Genomic DNA, 14,975 nt, shown 5'->3' on the forward strand with positions numbered 1-14,975 from the left:
GGAAAACTGCTGGTGAATCCTGTGGATTCCTTGGGAAGATGGAGGGAATATTTTGAAGAGTTGCTCCATGTAGGTGAAAATACGATCGGTAATGTTTCAGATTTCGATGTACAATGGGATAGGAATGATGATGGAAAGAGGATCACATTTGAGGAAGTGGAGAAAATGGTTAATAGACTGCAGTGCAATAAAGCAGCTGGGGTGGATGAAATTAAGTCAGAACTCATAAAATACAGTGGAATGTCAGGTCTTAAATGGCTACACAGGATGTTTCCAGAATGAGATTTTCACTCTGCAGCGGAGTGTGCGCTGATATGAAACTTCCTGGCAGATTGAAACTGTGTACCGGACCGAGACTCGAACTCGGGACCTTTGCCTTTCGCGGGCAAGTGCTCTACCAACTGCGCTACCCAAGCACGACTGACGCCCTGTCCTCACAGCTTGACTTCTGCCAGTACCTCGTCTCCTACAGTCCAAACTTTACAGAAGCTGTCCTGCGAACCTAGCAGAACTAGCACTCCTGAAAGAAAGGATAATGCGGAGACATGGCTTAGCCACAGCCTGGGGGATGTGCCAGGAAGTTTCATATCAGCGCACACTCCACTGCAGAGTGAAAATCTCATTCTGGAAACATCCCCCAGGCTGTGGCTAAGCCATGTCTCCGCAATATCCTTCCTTTCAGGAGTGCTAGTTCTCCAAGGCTCGCAGGAGAGCTTCTGTAAAGTTTGGAAGGTAGGAGACGAGGTACTGGCAGAAGTAAAGCTGTGAGTACCGGGCGTGAGTCGTGCTTCGGTAGCTCAGATGGTAGAGCACTTGCCCGCGAAAGGCAAAGGTCCCGAGTTGGAGTCTCGGTCGGGCACACAGTTTTAATCTGCCAGGAAGTTTCATATCAGCGCACACTCCGCTGCACAGTGAAAATCTCATTCTGGAAACATCCCCCAGGCTGTGGCTAAGCCATGTCTGCGCAATATCCTTTCTTTCAGGAGTGCTAGTTCTGCTAGGTTCGCAGGAGAACTTCTGTAAAGTTTGGAAGGTAGGAGACGAGGTACTGGCAGAAGTAAAGCTGTGACGACGGGGCGTCAGTCGTGCTTGGGTAGCTCAGATGGTAGAGCACTTGCCCGCGAAAGGCAAAGGTCCCGAGTCCGCGTCTCGGTCCGGCACACAGTTTTAATCTGCCAGGAAGTTTCGCTACACAGGATAATTGAAATGGCCTGGGAGTCGGGACAGGTTCCATCAGACTGGACAAAAGCAGTAATCACACCAATCTTTAAACATGGAAGCAGAAAAGATTGTAACAACTACAGAGGTATCTCTTTAATCAGCATTGTGGGTAAAATCTTCTCAGGTATTGTTGATAGTAAAGTGCGGTTATTAGTTGAGGACCAATTGGATGAAAATCAGTGTGGGTTTAGGCCTGTTAGAGGTTGTCAGGACGAGATCTTTAGCTTACGGCAAATAATGGAGAAGTGTTATGAGTGGAACAGGGAATTGTATCTATGCCTTATAGATCTCGAAAAGGCATATGAGCGGGTTCCTAGGAGGAAGTTATTGTCTGTTCTACGAGATTATGGAATAGGAGGCAAACTTTTGCAAGCAATTAAAGGTCTTTACATGGATAGTCAGGCAGCAGTTAGAGTTAACGGTAAATTGAGTTCATGGTTCAGAGTAGTTTCAGGGGTAAGACAAGGCTGCAACCTGTCTCCACTGTTGTTCATTTATTTATGGATCATATGTTGAAAACAATAGACTGGCTGGGTGAGATTAAGATATGTGAACACAAAATAAGCAGTCTTGCGTATGCGGATGACTTAGTTGTGATGGCAGATTCGATTGAAAGTTTGCAAAGTAATATTTCAGAGCTAGATCAGAAATGTAAGGACTATGGTATGAAGATTAGCATCTCCAAAACGAAAGTAAAGTCAGTGGGAAAGAGATATAAACGGATTGAGTGCCAAATACGAGGAACAAAGTTAGAACAGGTGGACGGTTTCAAGTACTTAGGATGCATATTCTCACAGGATGCCAACATAGTGAAAGAACTGGAAGCGAGGTGTAGCAAAGCTAATGCAGTGAGCGCTCAGCTACGATCTACTCTCTTCTGCAAGAAGGAAGTCCGTACCAAGACTAAATTATCTGTGCACCGTTCAATCTTTCGACCAACTTTGTTGTATGGGAGCGAAAGCTGGGTGGATTCAGGTTACCTTATCAACAAGGTTGAGGTTACGGATATGAAAGTAGCTAGGATGATTGCAGGTACTAGTAGATGGGAACAATGGGAGGAGGGTGTCTACAATGAGGAAATCAAAGAAAAACTGGGAATGAACTCTATAGATGTAGCAGTCAGGGCGAACGGGCTTAGATGGTGGGGTCATGTTACACGCATGGGAGAAGCTAGGTTACCCAAGAGACTCATTGGTTCAGCAGTAAAGGGTAGAAGGAGTCGGGGCAGACCAAGGAGAAGGTACCTGGATGCGGTTAAGGATGATTTTGAAGTAATAAGCTTAGCATCAGAAGAGGCACCAATGTTAGCACTGAATAGGGGATCATGGAGGAATTTTATAAGGGGGACTATGCTCCAGACTGAACGCTGAAAGGCATAATCAGTCTTAAATGATGATGATGATGATGATGATGCTTAACCTCTTTATAATACCTCCGTTGTTTAATTTTTTGTGTAACGTGTTAAATTTACTTTGAAATTGTACATATGGGCATGAAAATAATTTATCTTTCCTCAATGACAGGACAGCCTGAGTTTATTTACATGCGTTTGGGCACCCAGTGTCGAACCGGATCACGAAGCAGCCTTTCTCACAGAGGAACCATGGCGGCTGGTGGCTGAAGGTCGCTACAATCACGTCCCGTACATGTCGGGAGTTACGGACCTCGAACTAGTTGCCCAAATTCACGGTTCGTTTGGTAAGTATTCACATACTCCTTTTAGATGACAACACCCAATACTTCAAACTGTAAACATTTTTGATGATGTGGTCTGCAGTCCGACGACCGGTTTGATGGAGCTCTCCACGCTACTCTATCCTGTGCAAGCCTCTTTATCTCCGAATAACAGCTTCAACACACATCTATTTCAACCTCCTTACTGTATTCATCATTTGGTCTCTCTCTCCAATTATTAACCCCCCCCCCAAATTTCCCTCTGTTAACCATATCGACGACTCCTTCATGCCTCAGGTTACGTCCTGCCAACTAATCCCTTCATTTACTCAAGCTGTGGTATGAATTGCTTTTTCCATTTCCTGCTCATTAGTTACTCGATCTGCCCAGCTAATACTTTCTTTTTTAGCATCACGCTTCAAAACATTTCATTCTCTTCTTGTCAGAACTGTTTAACGTCAAGTTTCACTTACATACAAGTCTTCATTCGTGACAAATACATTCAGAAAAGACGCCCTAACCATTAAATTTAAATTAGATGTTAACTAACTTCTCTTTCTCAGAAATCCCTTCCCCGCTTTAGTCAGTCGACATTGTAAGTCCTCTCCACTTCAGACATCATACGTTATTTTGCTGTCTAAATAGCAAATCTCATCTACTACTTTTACTGCCCCATTTCCTTATCTAATTCCTTCACCATCAATTGATTTAATTCGTCTGCATTCCCTTTACTTGTTTTGATTTTGTGTTTATCTGATACACTCTCTTCTTCCTAATTCTTTGCTGTCTCTGGCAGAATTACGACGTCATTGGCATCCCTGTAAGGTTTTATTTCTTGTCCCTGAACTTCAATTCTCTCTCCTAATTTCTCATTGTTTTCTCTACAGCTTAGTCAACGTACAGCTTGAATAATACTGGCGTTAGGCGACAACCCTCTCGCATCCCTCCTGAACCCCTCCTTCTCTCTCATCTCCTTCGACTTGCAACTGCAGTCTGGTTCCGGTAGAAGTTATGGGTAACCTTTCGTTTCCTGTACCTTATTGCTGCTACCTTTAGAATTATAATGAGTGTGTGCCAGTTTACACTCTCAACAGATTTCTGTAAATGTCTAAATGACATAACTGTAGATCTGCCTTACCATAGGTTTCGTAGGCATGTTTCAACATTCCTTTGGAACCCAAACTGATCTTTTACGTAAGTTTGACTAATGCCAGATTTTTCCATTCTCCTGTACACAATTCATTTCAGTATTATCCAACCATGACTTATTTAACTGATAGCTGGGTAATATTCACACTTCCAGCGAATCACCTCCTTTGGAATTGGAATTATTTCACTGTTCTTTACGTTTGAACGTATTTCACATGTCCTATACAGCTTGCACACTAGGTAGAATAGTTTTGTCATGTCTGGCTCAATAATTCTGAGAATATGTTGCCTATTCCAGGGCCCTAGTTTTGACTTAAGTCTCTCAGCGCTCTGTCAAATTCTTTTCGCAAAATCACATCTCCCAACTCACTTTCATCTACTTCGTCTTATCTGTCTATGACATTACCTTCACGTTTTTTGTCCTTGAGTAGCACTTCTATATATTCCAGTCACCTTCCCATGTTCCCTTATTGCTTACAAGGAACCCCTTGAGTGCGAGGTTGCAAGTTTAGTCTTTTGTAAGGCTCATTTGAAAGTGTGTTAACAATTATGACAGGAAAAATATTAACTGCTAATGATTCACCATGTGCATCAGGACGACGATAGAAAATGAGTGTCCGGGAGATACAGAGATCAACCTTATATGAGATGTACGTATTACACTTCACGAAATGGACATCGTCGACATTCAAGAAATGTTTTGACTAGCACCATGAACAGCGAATGAAAAATGGATCGCCACAGCGATCACAAAGGTTCGCACTTTGGACGCTTACTTACGCACCCGCTCTTAAAGAATGCATATAAAATCATTTTGGTGTAACGGGGTGGTGAGAACTGATGGAATGCGGTGGCATGCAAAGGAATGCAGAACACGAATTTCCGGCATGCTGGAGTATCTTGGGTCGGCAACTTCTGTTGATCAGTAGAACGAGAAACCAATCGATATGGCAGATTTTTACTTTTCATTCATCCGATGAATAATTTCGGGCGGAGAACCATTTTCAATTGTCATAACATAGTCCAAAATGGCAATGCAGTGAACATTTACAGTGCATACAGAAAACTACACTGTAAATGGTCATTGCACATTTTTGACTTCTTCGGAAATGCCATTTTAGACTATGTTACGATGATTTAAAAATGGCTCTCGGCCCGAAACTAGTAATCGAATGAATAAAAAGCTAAAATTTACACCTTGGACTGGTTTTTTGTTCTACTGATGCAAGACAGTCTGCCATAGAGCTTACCTTAAAACTGTCTATCCTTTAAAGCGTGGCTGCAGATAGTGCAATAATATGTTTTATAGTTACGGAAAAAAACATCCAGAGGCTGAATTTTTCTCGTGATTCCAGGTGGTATGAACTGCAATGTCACACCATTTTCAGGAGGGATAATTTACTCGAAAGCAGTATGATTTCTGTACGCAGACACGAAATCATGCAAAATCAAGTTATTTTGACAAGTTATTGGGCAAAAGCAGTGCCCATAACGTAGTTGCAGTTCTCTTACACCCATATTCCCACTCTTGCTTGCGGTGACTTAAATATTCCTTACTGCACTTGCAATATGATGCACACGAGAAAGAACCGGATGCAGCAAAACATCTCCAACTTCTCGCAGCGCAATAAATAACTTTCCAGCCAGTTTACCATCCAGATTAACATTCGGCATAATTGTATACGAATGCGTTACGGCATTGCTATTAGTTGATCTCGACACAGCTCTCTTCGTACATCTAATTTCCAGGAATCCTTTCAAATGCATTTCCTCTTCAAATCACGATTGCTCGGGGTTGAAAACAAATTCCTTACTGAACGGTGGGATAAGCTTGTTCGTCTCGTCTACAAATTTTCCGGCCGATTCCGCCGTATTTTGTGCATAATCAAATTGACACTTTGTTTTAAATTTCGTTATCTTGCGCGTTCCATTTCTATAGCACTGTGTTTCATGTTATGCAACCATCTACTGCTTCCCTCTAATTCACTGTAATCTGTGTCGCGCACAGTTTGATGTCGATAACGTAGGTCATTTTCATTCACATCCTGTTACTTTAAATGTGAACATTTTAGGTTAGGCTTGACCGTGACTGTTAACTGACATTAAATGAAATATCAGGCTTACTATTACCAGTCGCTTTTTCTTTATCTCCACGACACGTTTCAAAGGTTTAAACCTCCATCATCATGTGGATTTACATTTGTTAGTATGATATTTGTGCGTGTGTTGATTTACGATTTCTTGGAGGAGATTGTGGCACTGTCTAGTGGAGAAAACGAAACACTATTTCATAACATGGTTTTGGGTTTCTTTTGACAAAAAATTAAACGTATATCTAACGGTAAACATAAAATAAGTAAAATAGAGTACCTACAGTGGTCACAGGTTCCTTTCGCTGCCGCAGCACATCAAATGTATAATGTCATACTTTGTAAACAAATATGGGGTCTGGAAACTATTGGGTGCAAGGATCGTATAGCAAGAGAGAAAACTTTATCGCAAAGTTCAGAGAACATACATCGTAACAACTTTATTGCAGAATTTTTTTTAAGGATTTGGAGGTGTCACACTACTATCCACAACTCCTCCTGTTACCCCACATCTCACAAAATGGCAGCTACCGGAACATGATCAATAGAGCTGTCCAGCTAACACTCTCTGAAGACAAATGTGATCAAGAAATTGAAATAATAAAAAACAGCTATTGCAAATCGTTATAACAGCTCCATAGTAGACACCACACAACAGTCAGTAATGGCAAAGCAATCAAAACACAAAAAAACAAAAAGAAAGTATCATCTTTCATACAATCCCCTTTCTAGGTAACATTTCATACCAGATTGCAAATGTCTTCAAACGAAAAGGCATAAGCATAACTTTTACCACAGACAACAAGATTGGACGGAAACTACCCCACAACATCAGCACACGACACCCACTTAATCACACAGGTGTGTACGAAATTGAATGTTTGGACAGTGACTCCTTCTACATAGATCAGACAGGCAGATAATTTGAGATCAGATTCAAAGAACACATGGCAACACTAAGAAACGAAAAATACCACACAACAGCAATAGCCACCCTCGTGCATGAAACAAAACACCATGTTAACAACACAAGTATCAGCATCCTACACATTCAGCCAAAAGGCAGAAAACTAGAAATCCTTGAAACACCCCTAATATACAAACACCAAACAAAATAATCTGAATCCATATTAAATGGCAAAAATGACAATATTTACAATAGTATTATCTCTGTTTTCAGCAACGGCCTACATTATTAAAATTGGGCACGCGCGCGCGCACACACACACACACACACACATCTACCATAATATTTAGCTACGTTACTATGGAAGCTGCCAAGAGTTCAAGATATTGACTTCGTTTACATATATATCATCACACCACCAGCTTGTACCCCTTGTCAGCTTGAAATTATATGTACATCAACTACTGGCACAAATTTCAAAGCATTAACCAGTCTATTACTCCAACCTTTAGGCAGTTATTACATGTAACAGATGTAATCTTAAGACCCCTTGGCACGCAAAGTTTGCTCTCATATACTCACTCTTTCCACCCTCTTTCTCCCTCTCACTTGCTCTTTCTCTTTCGCTTTCTCTGCCTCCAGCCTTTCGTATCTATATATTAATCCCAATCAAAATTGTTATTTATGTATAATTTTACCACTGTAGCCAATATGATTATTGTACTTAAAGTTTTTAACATTTCACCTTATTGTATAAACAAGTATGAAGTTTAAGCTATTTTAACTTGTCAAAACCGGATTTATATACCACCTGAAGTATTTATGCCAACGCATGTATTCGACACCTCAAAACAAACACCTCCAAATCCTTAAAAAAATTATTCTGTAGTAATGTTGTTACGATGTATATTGTTTGTACTTTGCGATAATGTTTTCTCTCCTGCTATACGATCCTTGCTCCCAATACTTTCCAGACGCCATATTTTTTTACAAAGTATGACAGTATACATTTGATGTGCTACAGCAGCTAAAGGAAGCTGTGACCACTGTAGGTACTCTATTTTACTTATTTTATGTTTACCGTTAGATATGCGTTTAATTTTTTGTCAAAAGAAACCCAAAACCATGTTCTGAAATAGTATTTCGTTTTCTCCACTAGATAGTGCCACAAGTTCCTCCAAAAAATCGTAACACAACACACGCACAAATGTTATACTAACAAATGTAAATCCACATGATGATGGAGGTTTAAACCTTTGAAACGCGTCGTGGATATAAATAAACAGTGACTTGTAACAGTAACCTGTTGTTTCATTTAATCACATACTGTAAATTGTACTGCTGCGGACCCGAAATCTGTTCATGATTGTTTTCTTTTTTTACAATGCTACGGATGGTGTCCCATGCATGTAATTACGTTTAGTACACGCTCCTTGGACAGAGATAGCCCATCACTGGTTTTCGCTGCATACGGGATCTGTCCGACGAGGATATGAACTACATGGCTCGACACATGTTTAAATATCACTTTCACTTGTTAAGCATGCATCGTGATAATTTTACTCCTCGTGTACACTGTCCGCACAGTCGAGCACATACGACACCACACATTACACTAACTCATATTGCAGAAACGATAATATTTCACTTGCCACTTCTTTCTAACTCTGCGAAGTTACTTGGTTCCCTTTCTGACGAAATGTCAGCTTCGGCAACTGTTGTTGAAGATACAATGCAATGTTTGCTTTGTTTATCGTTGCCGTTGCTCTTCTTTGTATTAACACCACCAGCCGTGTAGCAATGTCGTGAGTTACCCGTCGACTAAGCAGTTCAACTACTCCCCGTAGCCTCCCACCGTACTCGCCATCCATCGGGTACCTCTAGTCCTTCCCTGTCGGAATTAGCAGCCAATATTGTGGATGCGTGACAGAAAATACGTGGGGCATCGCCTTTTGCGACCTTGCTCTCAGGAGTTCCTTGTTAGTACTGGTTTTCCATCTGAGGTATGTTCATACAGTCGCTCCTCATTTCTCGAAAGGTCTCTCTAATTTTTCTGGAGGTGGTGCCTGTGACTCCTCTAGTTATGCATGCTTCTACATGCTTGCATTTTTTCGAACGATTCGTGCTTTGCCATTTTGATCTTCCTGTAAATTTGATTTCTTAGGCATTTGTGTTCCATTTTACCTGCTCCATTGACTAAAGTTTTATATTTTCTCCTTTCGTCAGGCAGATTCAGTATCTCGTACACTGTGACTTGCCCTTAGTTGAAGAGGCGTGAGTGACTTAAATAAATTACATCGTCGAACCTGTTCAGTGTATTGAATCATTCTAAGAGCAGTCGGGACCGCGTAGCTGAAGGGTGAGGAGGGAAAGGCTGTATCCCTGCTTACCACAAACGGCCTAGAAGCCATTCTTTTCGGCGCCCTACCTTACCGGTTACTATATGCTGTCCTGGTACTAGTTTTCAATATCAGATACCAATCTAACTAATTATGTAGTACTTTTTTATTGTTTTCAGCGTTTATTAATTAATGACAGATTATAACTGTCTCAGCATGTTTTCTAAAACATTAAAATTTATATTTATTTAGATTAAGTTAATTAATTTGAACTGTTTGCACCTGTAGATAATTACTCGTTTATCATAGTAAATATATTATCGTCATTATAAAAGATCTGCAGAAAAGAATAGGATATCAGTGTCTTTAATTAGAATATGATTCAAATTTTTAGACTGAACATTAAACGTTAACCGCTGTGTTCGTATGGGAACGTAGGCGCGTTGTTGACCTCATGAGTCATGTCTCCAGTGGCGCAGTGCGCTCTATCAGAAGCATCGCAGACACATGTCAGCTGCGATCTGGGAGTGTGCTGTTCACACGTAGAGTATGTCACACGTCCAGTTATATATTATCTTGAATTGCGGGCAACCGCAGCCAAATGTCCGCATGTTTATATGAAGACAACAAACACTGCTCTGGCTGTAGAAAGTTTAATAAAACCACTACCGGTTTCACGCCAATTTAGGCGAACCTCAGGTGATCTAAACAGGAATTAAATAGGAAAAATTTGGAAGTCTTTCTTTGCAATTTTTCGTTTTACACAGGCTTAGAGGACACAGTTACACGAAGCAGAATAAACTTGCACATTGGGTATTCACGTAATTATGTCTACAACATTATTTACCGCTTTTCTTGAAGCCTGTCTTCGTCCTTCACGTCACTGATAAAATTAAAATTCATAAGAAGCGTTCGTCAAATAGATAAAATGTTGTGTCTTTAAAACAAAATAAAACGAGTGTTTTGGCGGGGAGAGAGTAAAACAAGCTCTTAAGAGCGTGCGAAATTGTACATAAGCACCAATAAAAAACATGCCATAATATCAGCTGGAGGGACTTATATACAATTTCGCACGCTTTGAATGGCTTTTTTTTTTACTCCAACCGCACTTAATACGCATCTTATTTTGTTTTATTGACATCCCATTTTATCTATTTGGCAAACGCTTCTAGCGCGTTTTATCGATGACAGGAAGGAGGAGGAGAGGCTTGAAGAAAAGCGTTAAAAATGTTCCAGACACGATTATGTAAGTACCTAATGTGAGGGTCTACGCTATTCCATGTAATAGTACTCACTAAGCCTGTGTAAAAAGAAAACTTGCAAAAAAAACGGAAAAATATTTCCTTTGCAGTCCCTGTTTGGATCGCTTGAGGATGCGCCTATACTGGTGTGAAACCGGTCGTGGTTTTAATAAACTTTCTACAGCCCTAGCGTTGCTTGTTGCCTTCCTATAAAAAAGTTCAATTAAGCTGATGAACTATGAGAGGTGGAGAAAATTTGTATTATGTGGGCAGCATATGGACAGTAGGGTGTATCAATGACTTTCATTTAATGTAGACTTTCATTTAATATATAATATAGAATTCATGGCATTAGTGTTCTTATTGAAACCATAAGAAATTGTAAATAGTGTCTCTGAAATCTATGCTACGTGCCAGAAATAACTCTAGCTAACAGTAGTAAAACCTTCAATTGACCCTAAACGTTTTCCAGCCACAAATTTCTTTGTAGGAGGGAACAGGTGAAACAAACATGGCCATAGACTGGTGAATAGCGTGGATAAATGAACAGTTTGCATTTCAGATATGTCTGTTTTCCACTGAAAAATAATCTTTGTGCCCAAGCTCACTGTTCTTACCAAAGACTTTTTTCTGTAGCAATTTATTTTTTAGTTCATTAGCAATTTATTTTTTAGTTCACATAAGGCGGGAGCTTGTATAATATTCGCCAGTTGTGATTTCATATTCTACAAATTTACAATATGGCGGTTTGCTAGAAAATAGTAGCCATGATTCTGCCAGAAGGAATTGACGTCGTCTTTGTATGAGAACGGCCTCCGGGTTTCCACGGACTACTTCGATCAATATTCTGTTTGTGACGTGAAATTATCGACCCATATCTCATTCGCCATTACAAATAGGTGCACAAAATCAATTATTTGCTCCTAAGCGGTAGAATAAACGCATTTTCTCATTTGCGTTTGGTCAACACTGAAAACTTTCTGACAGTTCTTGCCAGTGTAAGGCATTCTTCCTGATGCGCTCAAGGCGACAGGTACAGCTTTGCTTCATCTGACACCATGTGATGCTTTTCCTCACTGTTCTGTGGTTACACTATTCCGGTTGCCTGTACTATAATCGTATTCAAGACAAATGTGGCTACGCTTGAGTTCAGTAGGCCTTTTCTAAAACGGTGAAAATGAATGAGCTTCCTTACACCCCTTCAGTAACTCTGGATCAATATTTTGCTTAGCTGTAAACCATCCAAAACGAATAATTTAACGACGAAATAGCATTAATTTTTTCCTTTTGATCCAAGCGTACACAATACGCCTAGTTGTACCGGATAGTTATAATTACACTTTTCCTATTTAACACGTTATAACACGAAAACTAATTACCGTAGGCGTACCAAATTCAAGTAGCAATAATTTCAAGGACATGGGGAAGAGAAATAATGCAGAACCGATTCAACTGAAAAACTTTTAATTTACTGCAATGGAACGTCATACCGTTACATAGCGGTACCATTACCGCTAAAAAAGGGGCTCAATATGGCGATCGTCAGCGCACAGAAAAGTCTGAAAGCGCAGTATTGCAGTGTACATAGCAGAACGAAGCATGTCCATAGGTATGGTGGCTATTTCTCTTGTTATGGTGCGCTTCGGATCAGTACATGTATGAAAGGCTCAAATGGCTCTGAGCACTATGGGACTAAACATCTATGGTCATCAGTCCCCTAGAACTTAGAACTACTTAAACCTAACTAACCTAAGGACATCACACACACCCATGCCCGAGGCAGGATTCGAACCTGCGACCGTAGCAGTCCCGCGGTTCCGGACTGCAGCGCCAGAACCGCTAGACCACCGCGGCCGGCCATGTATGAATGTTCCCCTGGTAAACCATGTCCTTCAGGAAGCCCCACAATCATAAACCATAGGTAGTGAGATCAGGTGGTCATGCCGGCCAAGCCTTTGGAAACGGTCGGCTGGTAATTCGATTGCTTCCAAATGTGTTTCCGAGAAGCAGGTGAAATTCAAGATCGATGTGGGGTGGGGCCCCCATCTTGCACGAAAACTATTTGAGTTCAATGTGTCTCTGCTATAGGACAGATATGACATGCTGGCGAAGCATGTCGCAGTAACACTGGCCAGTCACAACGCACGTCTCTGGTGCTTGAGTGCCAACCAGTTCAAGAAAGCATGGGGCAATGATGAACGTAGCCTTGAAGCCACACCATACGGCGCCACGTTCACTATAACCCGTCAGAGAAAAACGAGCTTCATCTGTCGGTAGGATGGTCCAGGGACAGCCCTCGTCAACTTCAATCCTTGCGAGAAAGTGAAGAGTGAAGTCAACACGTCGTTGTGCATCCTGTGGTGGAAGCTGCTGTACGATATGGATCCTGTACGGATACCATTTGAGAATGGTTCGAAGCACCTTTTGTACAGTGGACCACAGGATGTTCAACCGTCGTGATACAGAACGCGCACTGCCTGACGGTCGGGAATTACGAGCAGCGTTGTCCGCCACTTTATCAACCACCTGTGGTGCATCCGGTCGTCGGCCTCTTCTCGGAGCGACACCCAGTTCTCCAGTCGATTCGAACTTCTTCATCATGCTCCGCACAGCAGGTGGAGGGAGATGACCCTTCCGTAATCCTTTCATCCGGCGATATTCTCGAAGTGAAACTGCAGCATTACTGTTGTTTTGATAATAGATCTCCACCAAAAATGACCTGCTCCTTTTGTCCAAGTTCACGTTTACACTTCAACAAGCGCACTGCGCTGGTCAGGTGTGTGAGACTATGAATGACGATGACTGATCGCGGGGTACCTAGTGGCCATAGTTGTAACTGGACGGTGGCGCTGTAATGCATGGAAATCGTGCACCCCATACTCTGGACATTTGGTACTCATACGGTAATTAGTTTCTGTGTTAAGACGTGTTAAACAGGGAATGTTTAACTATGACCACTCCGTACATCAGTGTAAACAAAACTGTACAAAGATCGAGTTCAATCGAGTTGCATAATTGCAGCAATTTCACCGACCATCACATTTCTATGATATTAACGCCACCTCAAGACCGCGCGAGATGGCCCAGTGGTTAGCAAAGTGGATTCGCATTCGCGAGGATGACGGTTAAAGTGCGCGCCCGGCCATCCAGATTCAGGTTTTTCGTGATTTCTCTACATTGCTTCAGGCTTATGACAGGATGGTTCCTTTGAAAGGGTGCGAACCATTTCCTTCCCCATTCTTTCATAATCAGAGCCTGGGCTGGGCTAAATCTCTAACGACCTCACTGTCGACGGGACATTAAACTTTAACCTCCCTCCTTCCTTTTTTGCCATCTCTTTCAGGCTCTGTACCATCCACGTTTCCTTGTCTTGGACACTGCGAGCTTGCTATGCCCACACTCTTTCGATCGTGTTTAGATATGCTGCTTTCAGTTCAGTTTATTGTGCACTGCTTACGTCACAGGTAGCTACTAGGAACTAGCTTTCATATTTTAAATGATCTATCATTACGATAGAGCTTTAGAGCTTTTGTTAGTTGTATTTCTGATTCCGTCCGTTTGCATTATGACTTGGCCATTTCTTAGAGCCGTTCTTGGATGTCCGCTGTGTCTGTAAGTTTATCATTCTTTGACGTGCTACTGTCGATTAACTTTGTTGTACTGCGTATGTAACAGACACTTATTTGTAGACATCTTTTGTAATTTAAGCTAATATTTCTCGTTGGATCCATGTTTAAACTATATATCTTTCTTAAAGTGCATTTTAATGTGTCCGATTTAGATTTGGGCAGAGTTTCTAAGAGCGTATTTGTTACATTGTATCACGACATCGGAAACTGCCTTCGCCCAGCGGCATCTTAAGCTACACCTCCTCAGCTCTGTAGTCGTAAGCACCGTACACCAGCGGTGACCCGGCGTAATGGGCCATGAATGTTTACCATTTTATCATGATTTTACTCTATGTGACCATGTCATTTACGGCTATATATTTTATTTGCTTACTCTGTTAAGTTCGTGAAAACAGTTATGTTTGCTAACTTCCCATACTATGTGTATTAGGATGCTACTTGTAACGTTATAGTTGACTGCCTACTATTAGCTAAATTTTTTCATAAATATGCACATTTTCTCGTTTTAGAGCAATCTGAAGATGATAATAATGATTAAAACCAGCAACTGAGTAAACATACATTTGCGATCAGAAATTATTGTGGTACTGATATAAAAGATTAGATATGTTATCTGATAATTGCTGCAAGTTATCCTTTCCTGGCCACAAAGAGTGATAACATCGATAATTACAATACCAGAATAAAAATGACCTATACTAATGTTTACTAATTTAACTTAATCT

At 41.1% G+C, this 14,975-nt stretch overlaps 1 protein-coding gene across 1 annotated transcript in view; it reads left to right on the forward strand.

Annotated features, from left to right (window-relative positions):
- Positions 1 to 14,975, forward strand: part of LOC126147211 (esterase FE4-like) — a 71,512-nt gene that overhangs the window by 34,837 nt on the left and 21,700 nt on the right. The window contains exon 7 of the mRNA XM_049915676.1: positions 2,745 to 2,919. Coding sequence (XP_049771633.1) covers positions 2,745 to 2,919 — 175 coding nt within the window. The remainder of the gene's footprint in view (positions 1 to 2,744; positions 2,920 to 14,975) is intronic.

This window comes from Schistocerca cancellata, chromosome 2, assembly GCF_023864275.1.
Source record: "Schistocerca cancellata isolate TAMUIC-IGC-003103 chromosome 2, iqSchCanc2.1, whole genome shotgun sequence".
Classification (NCBI taxonomy): domain Eukaryota; kingdom Metazoa; phylum Arthropoda; class Insecta; order Orthoptera; family Acrididae; genus Schistocerca; species Schistocerca cancellata.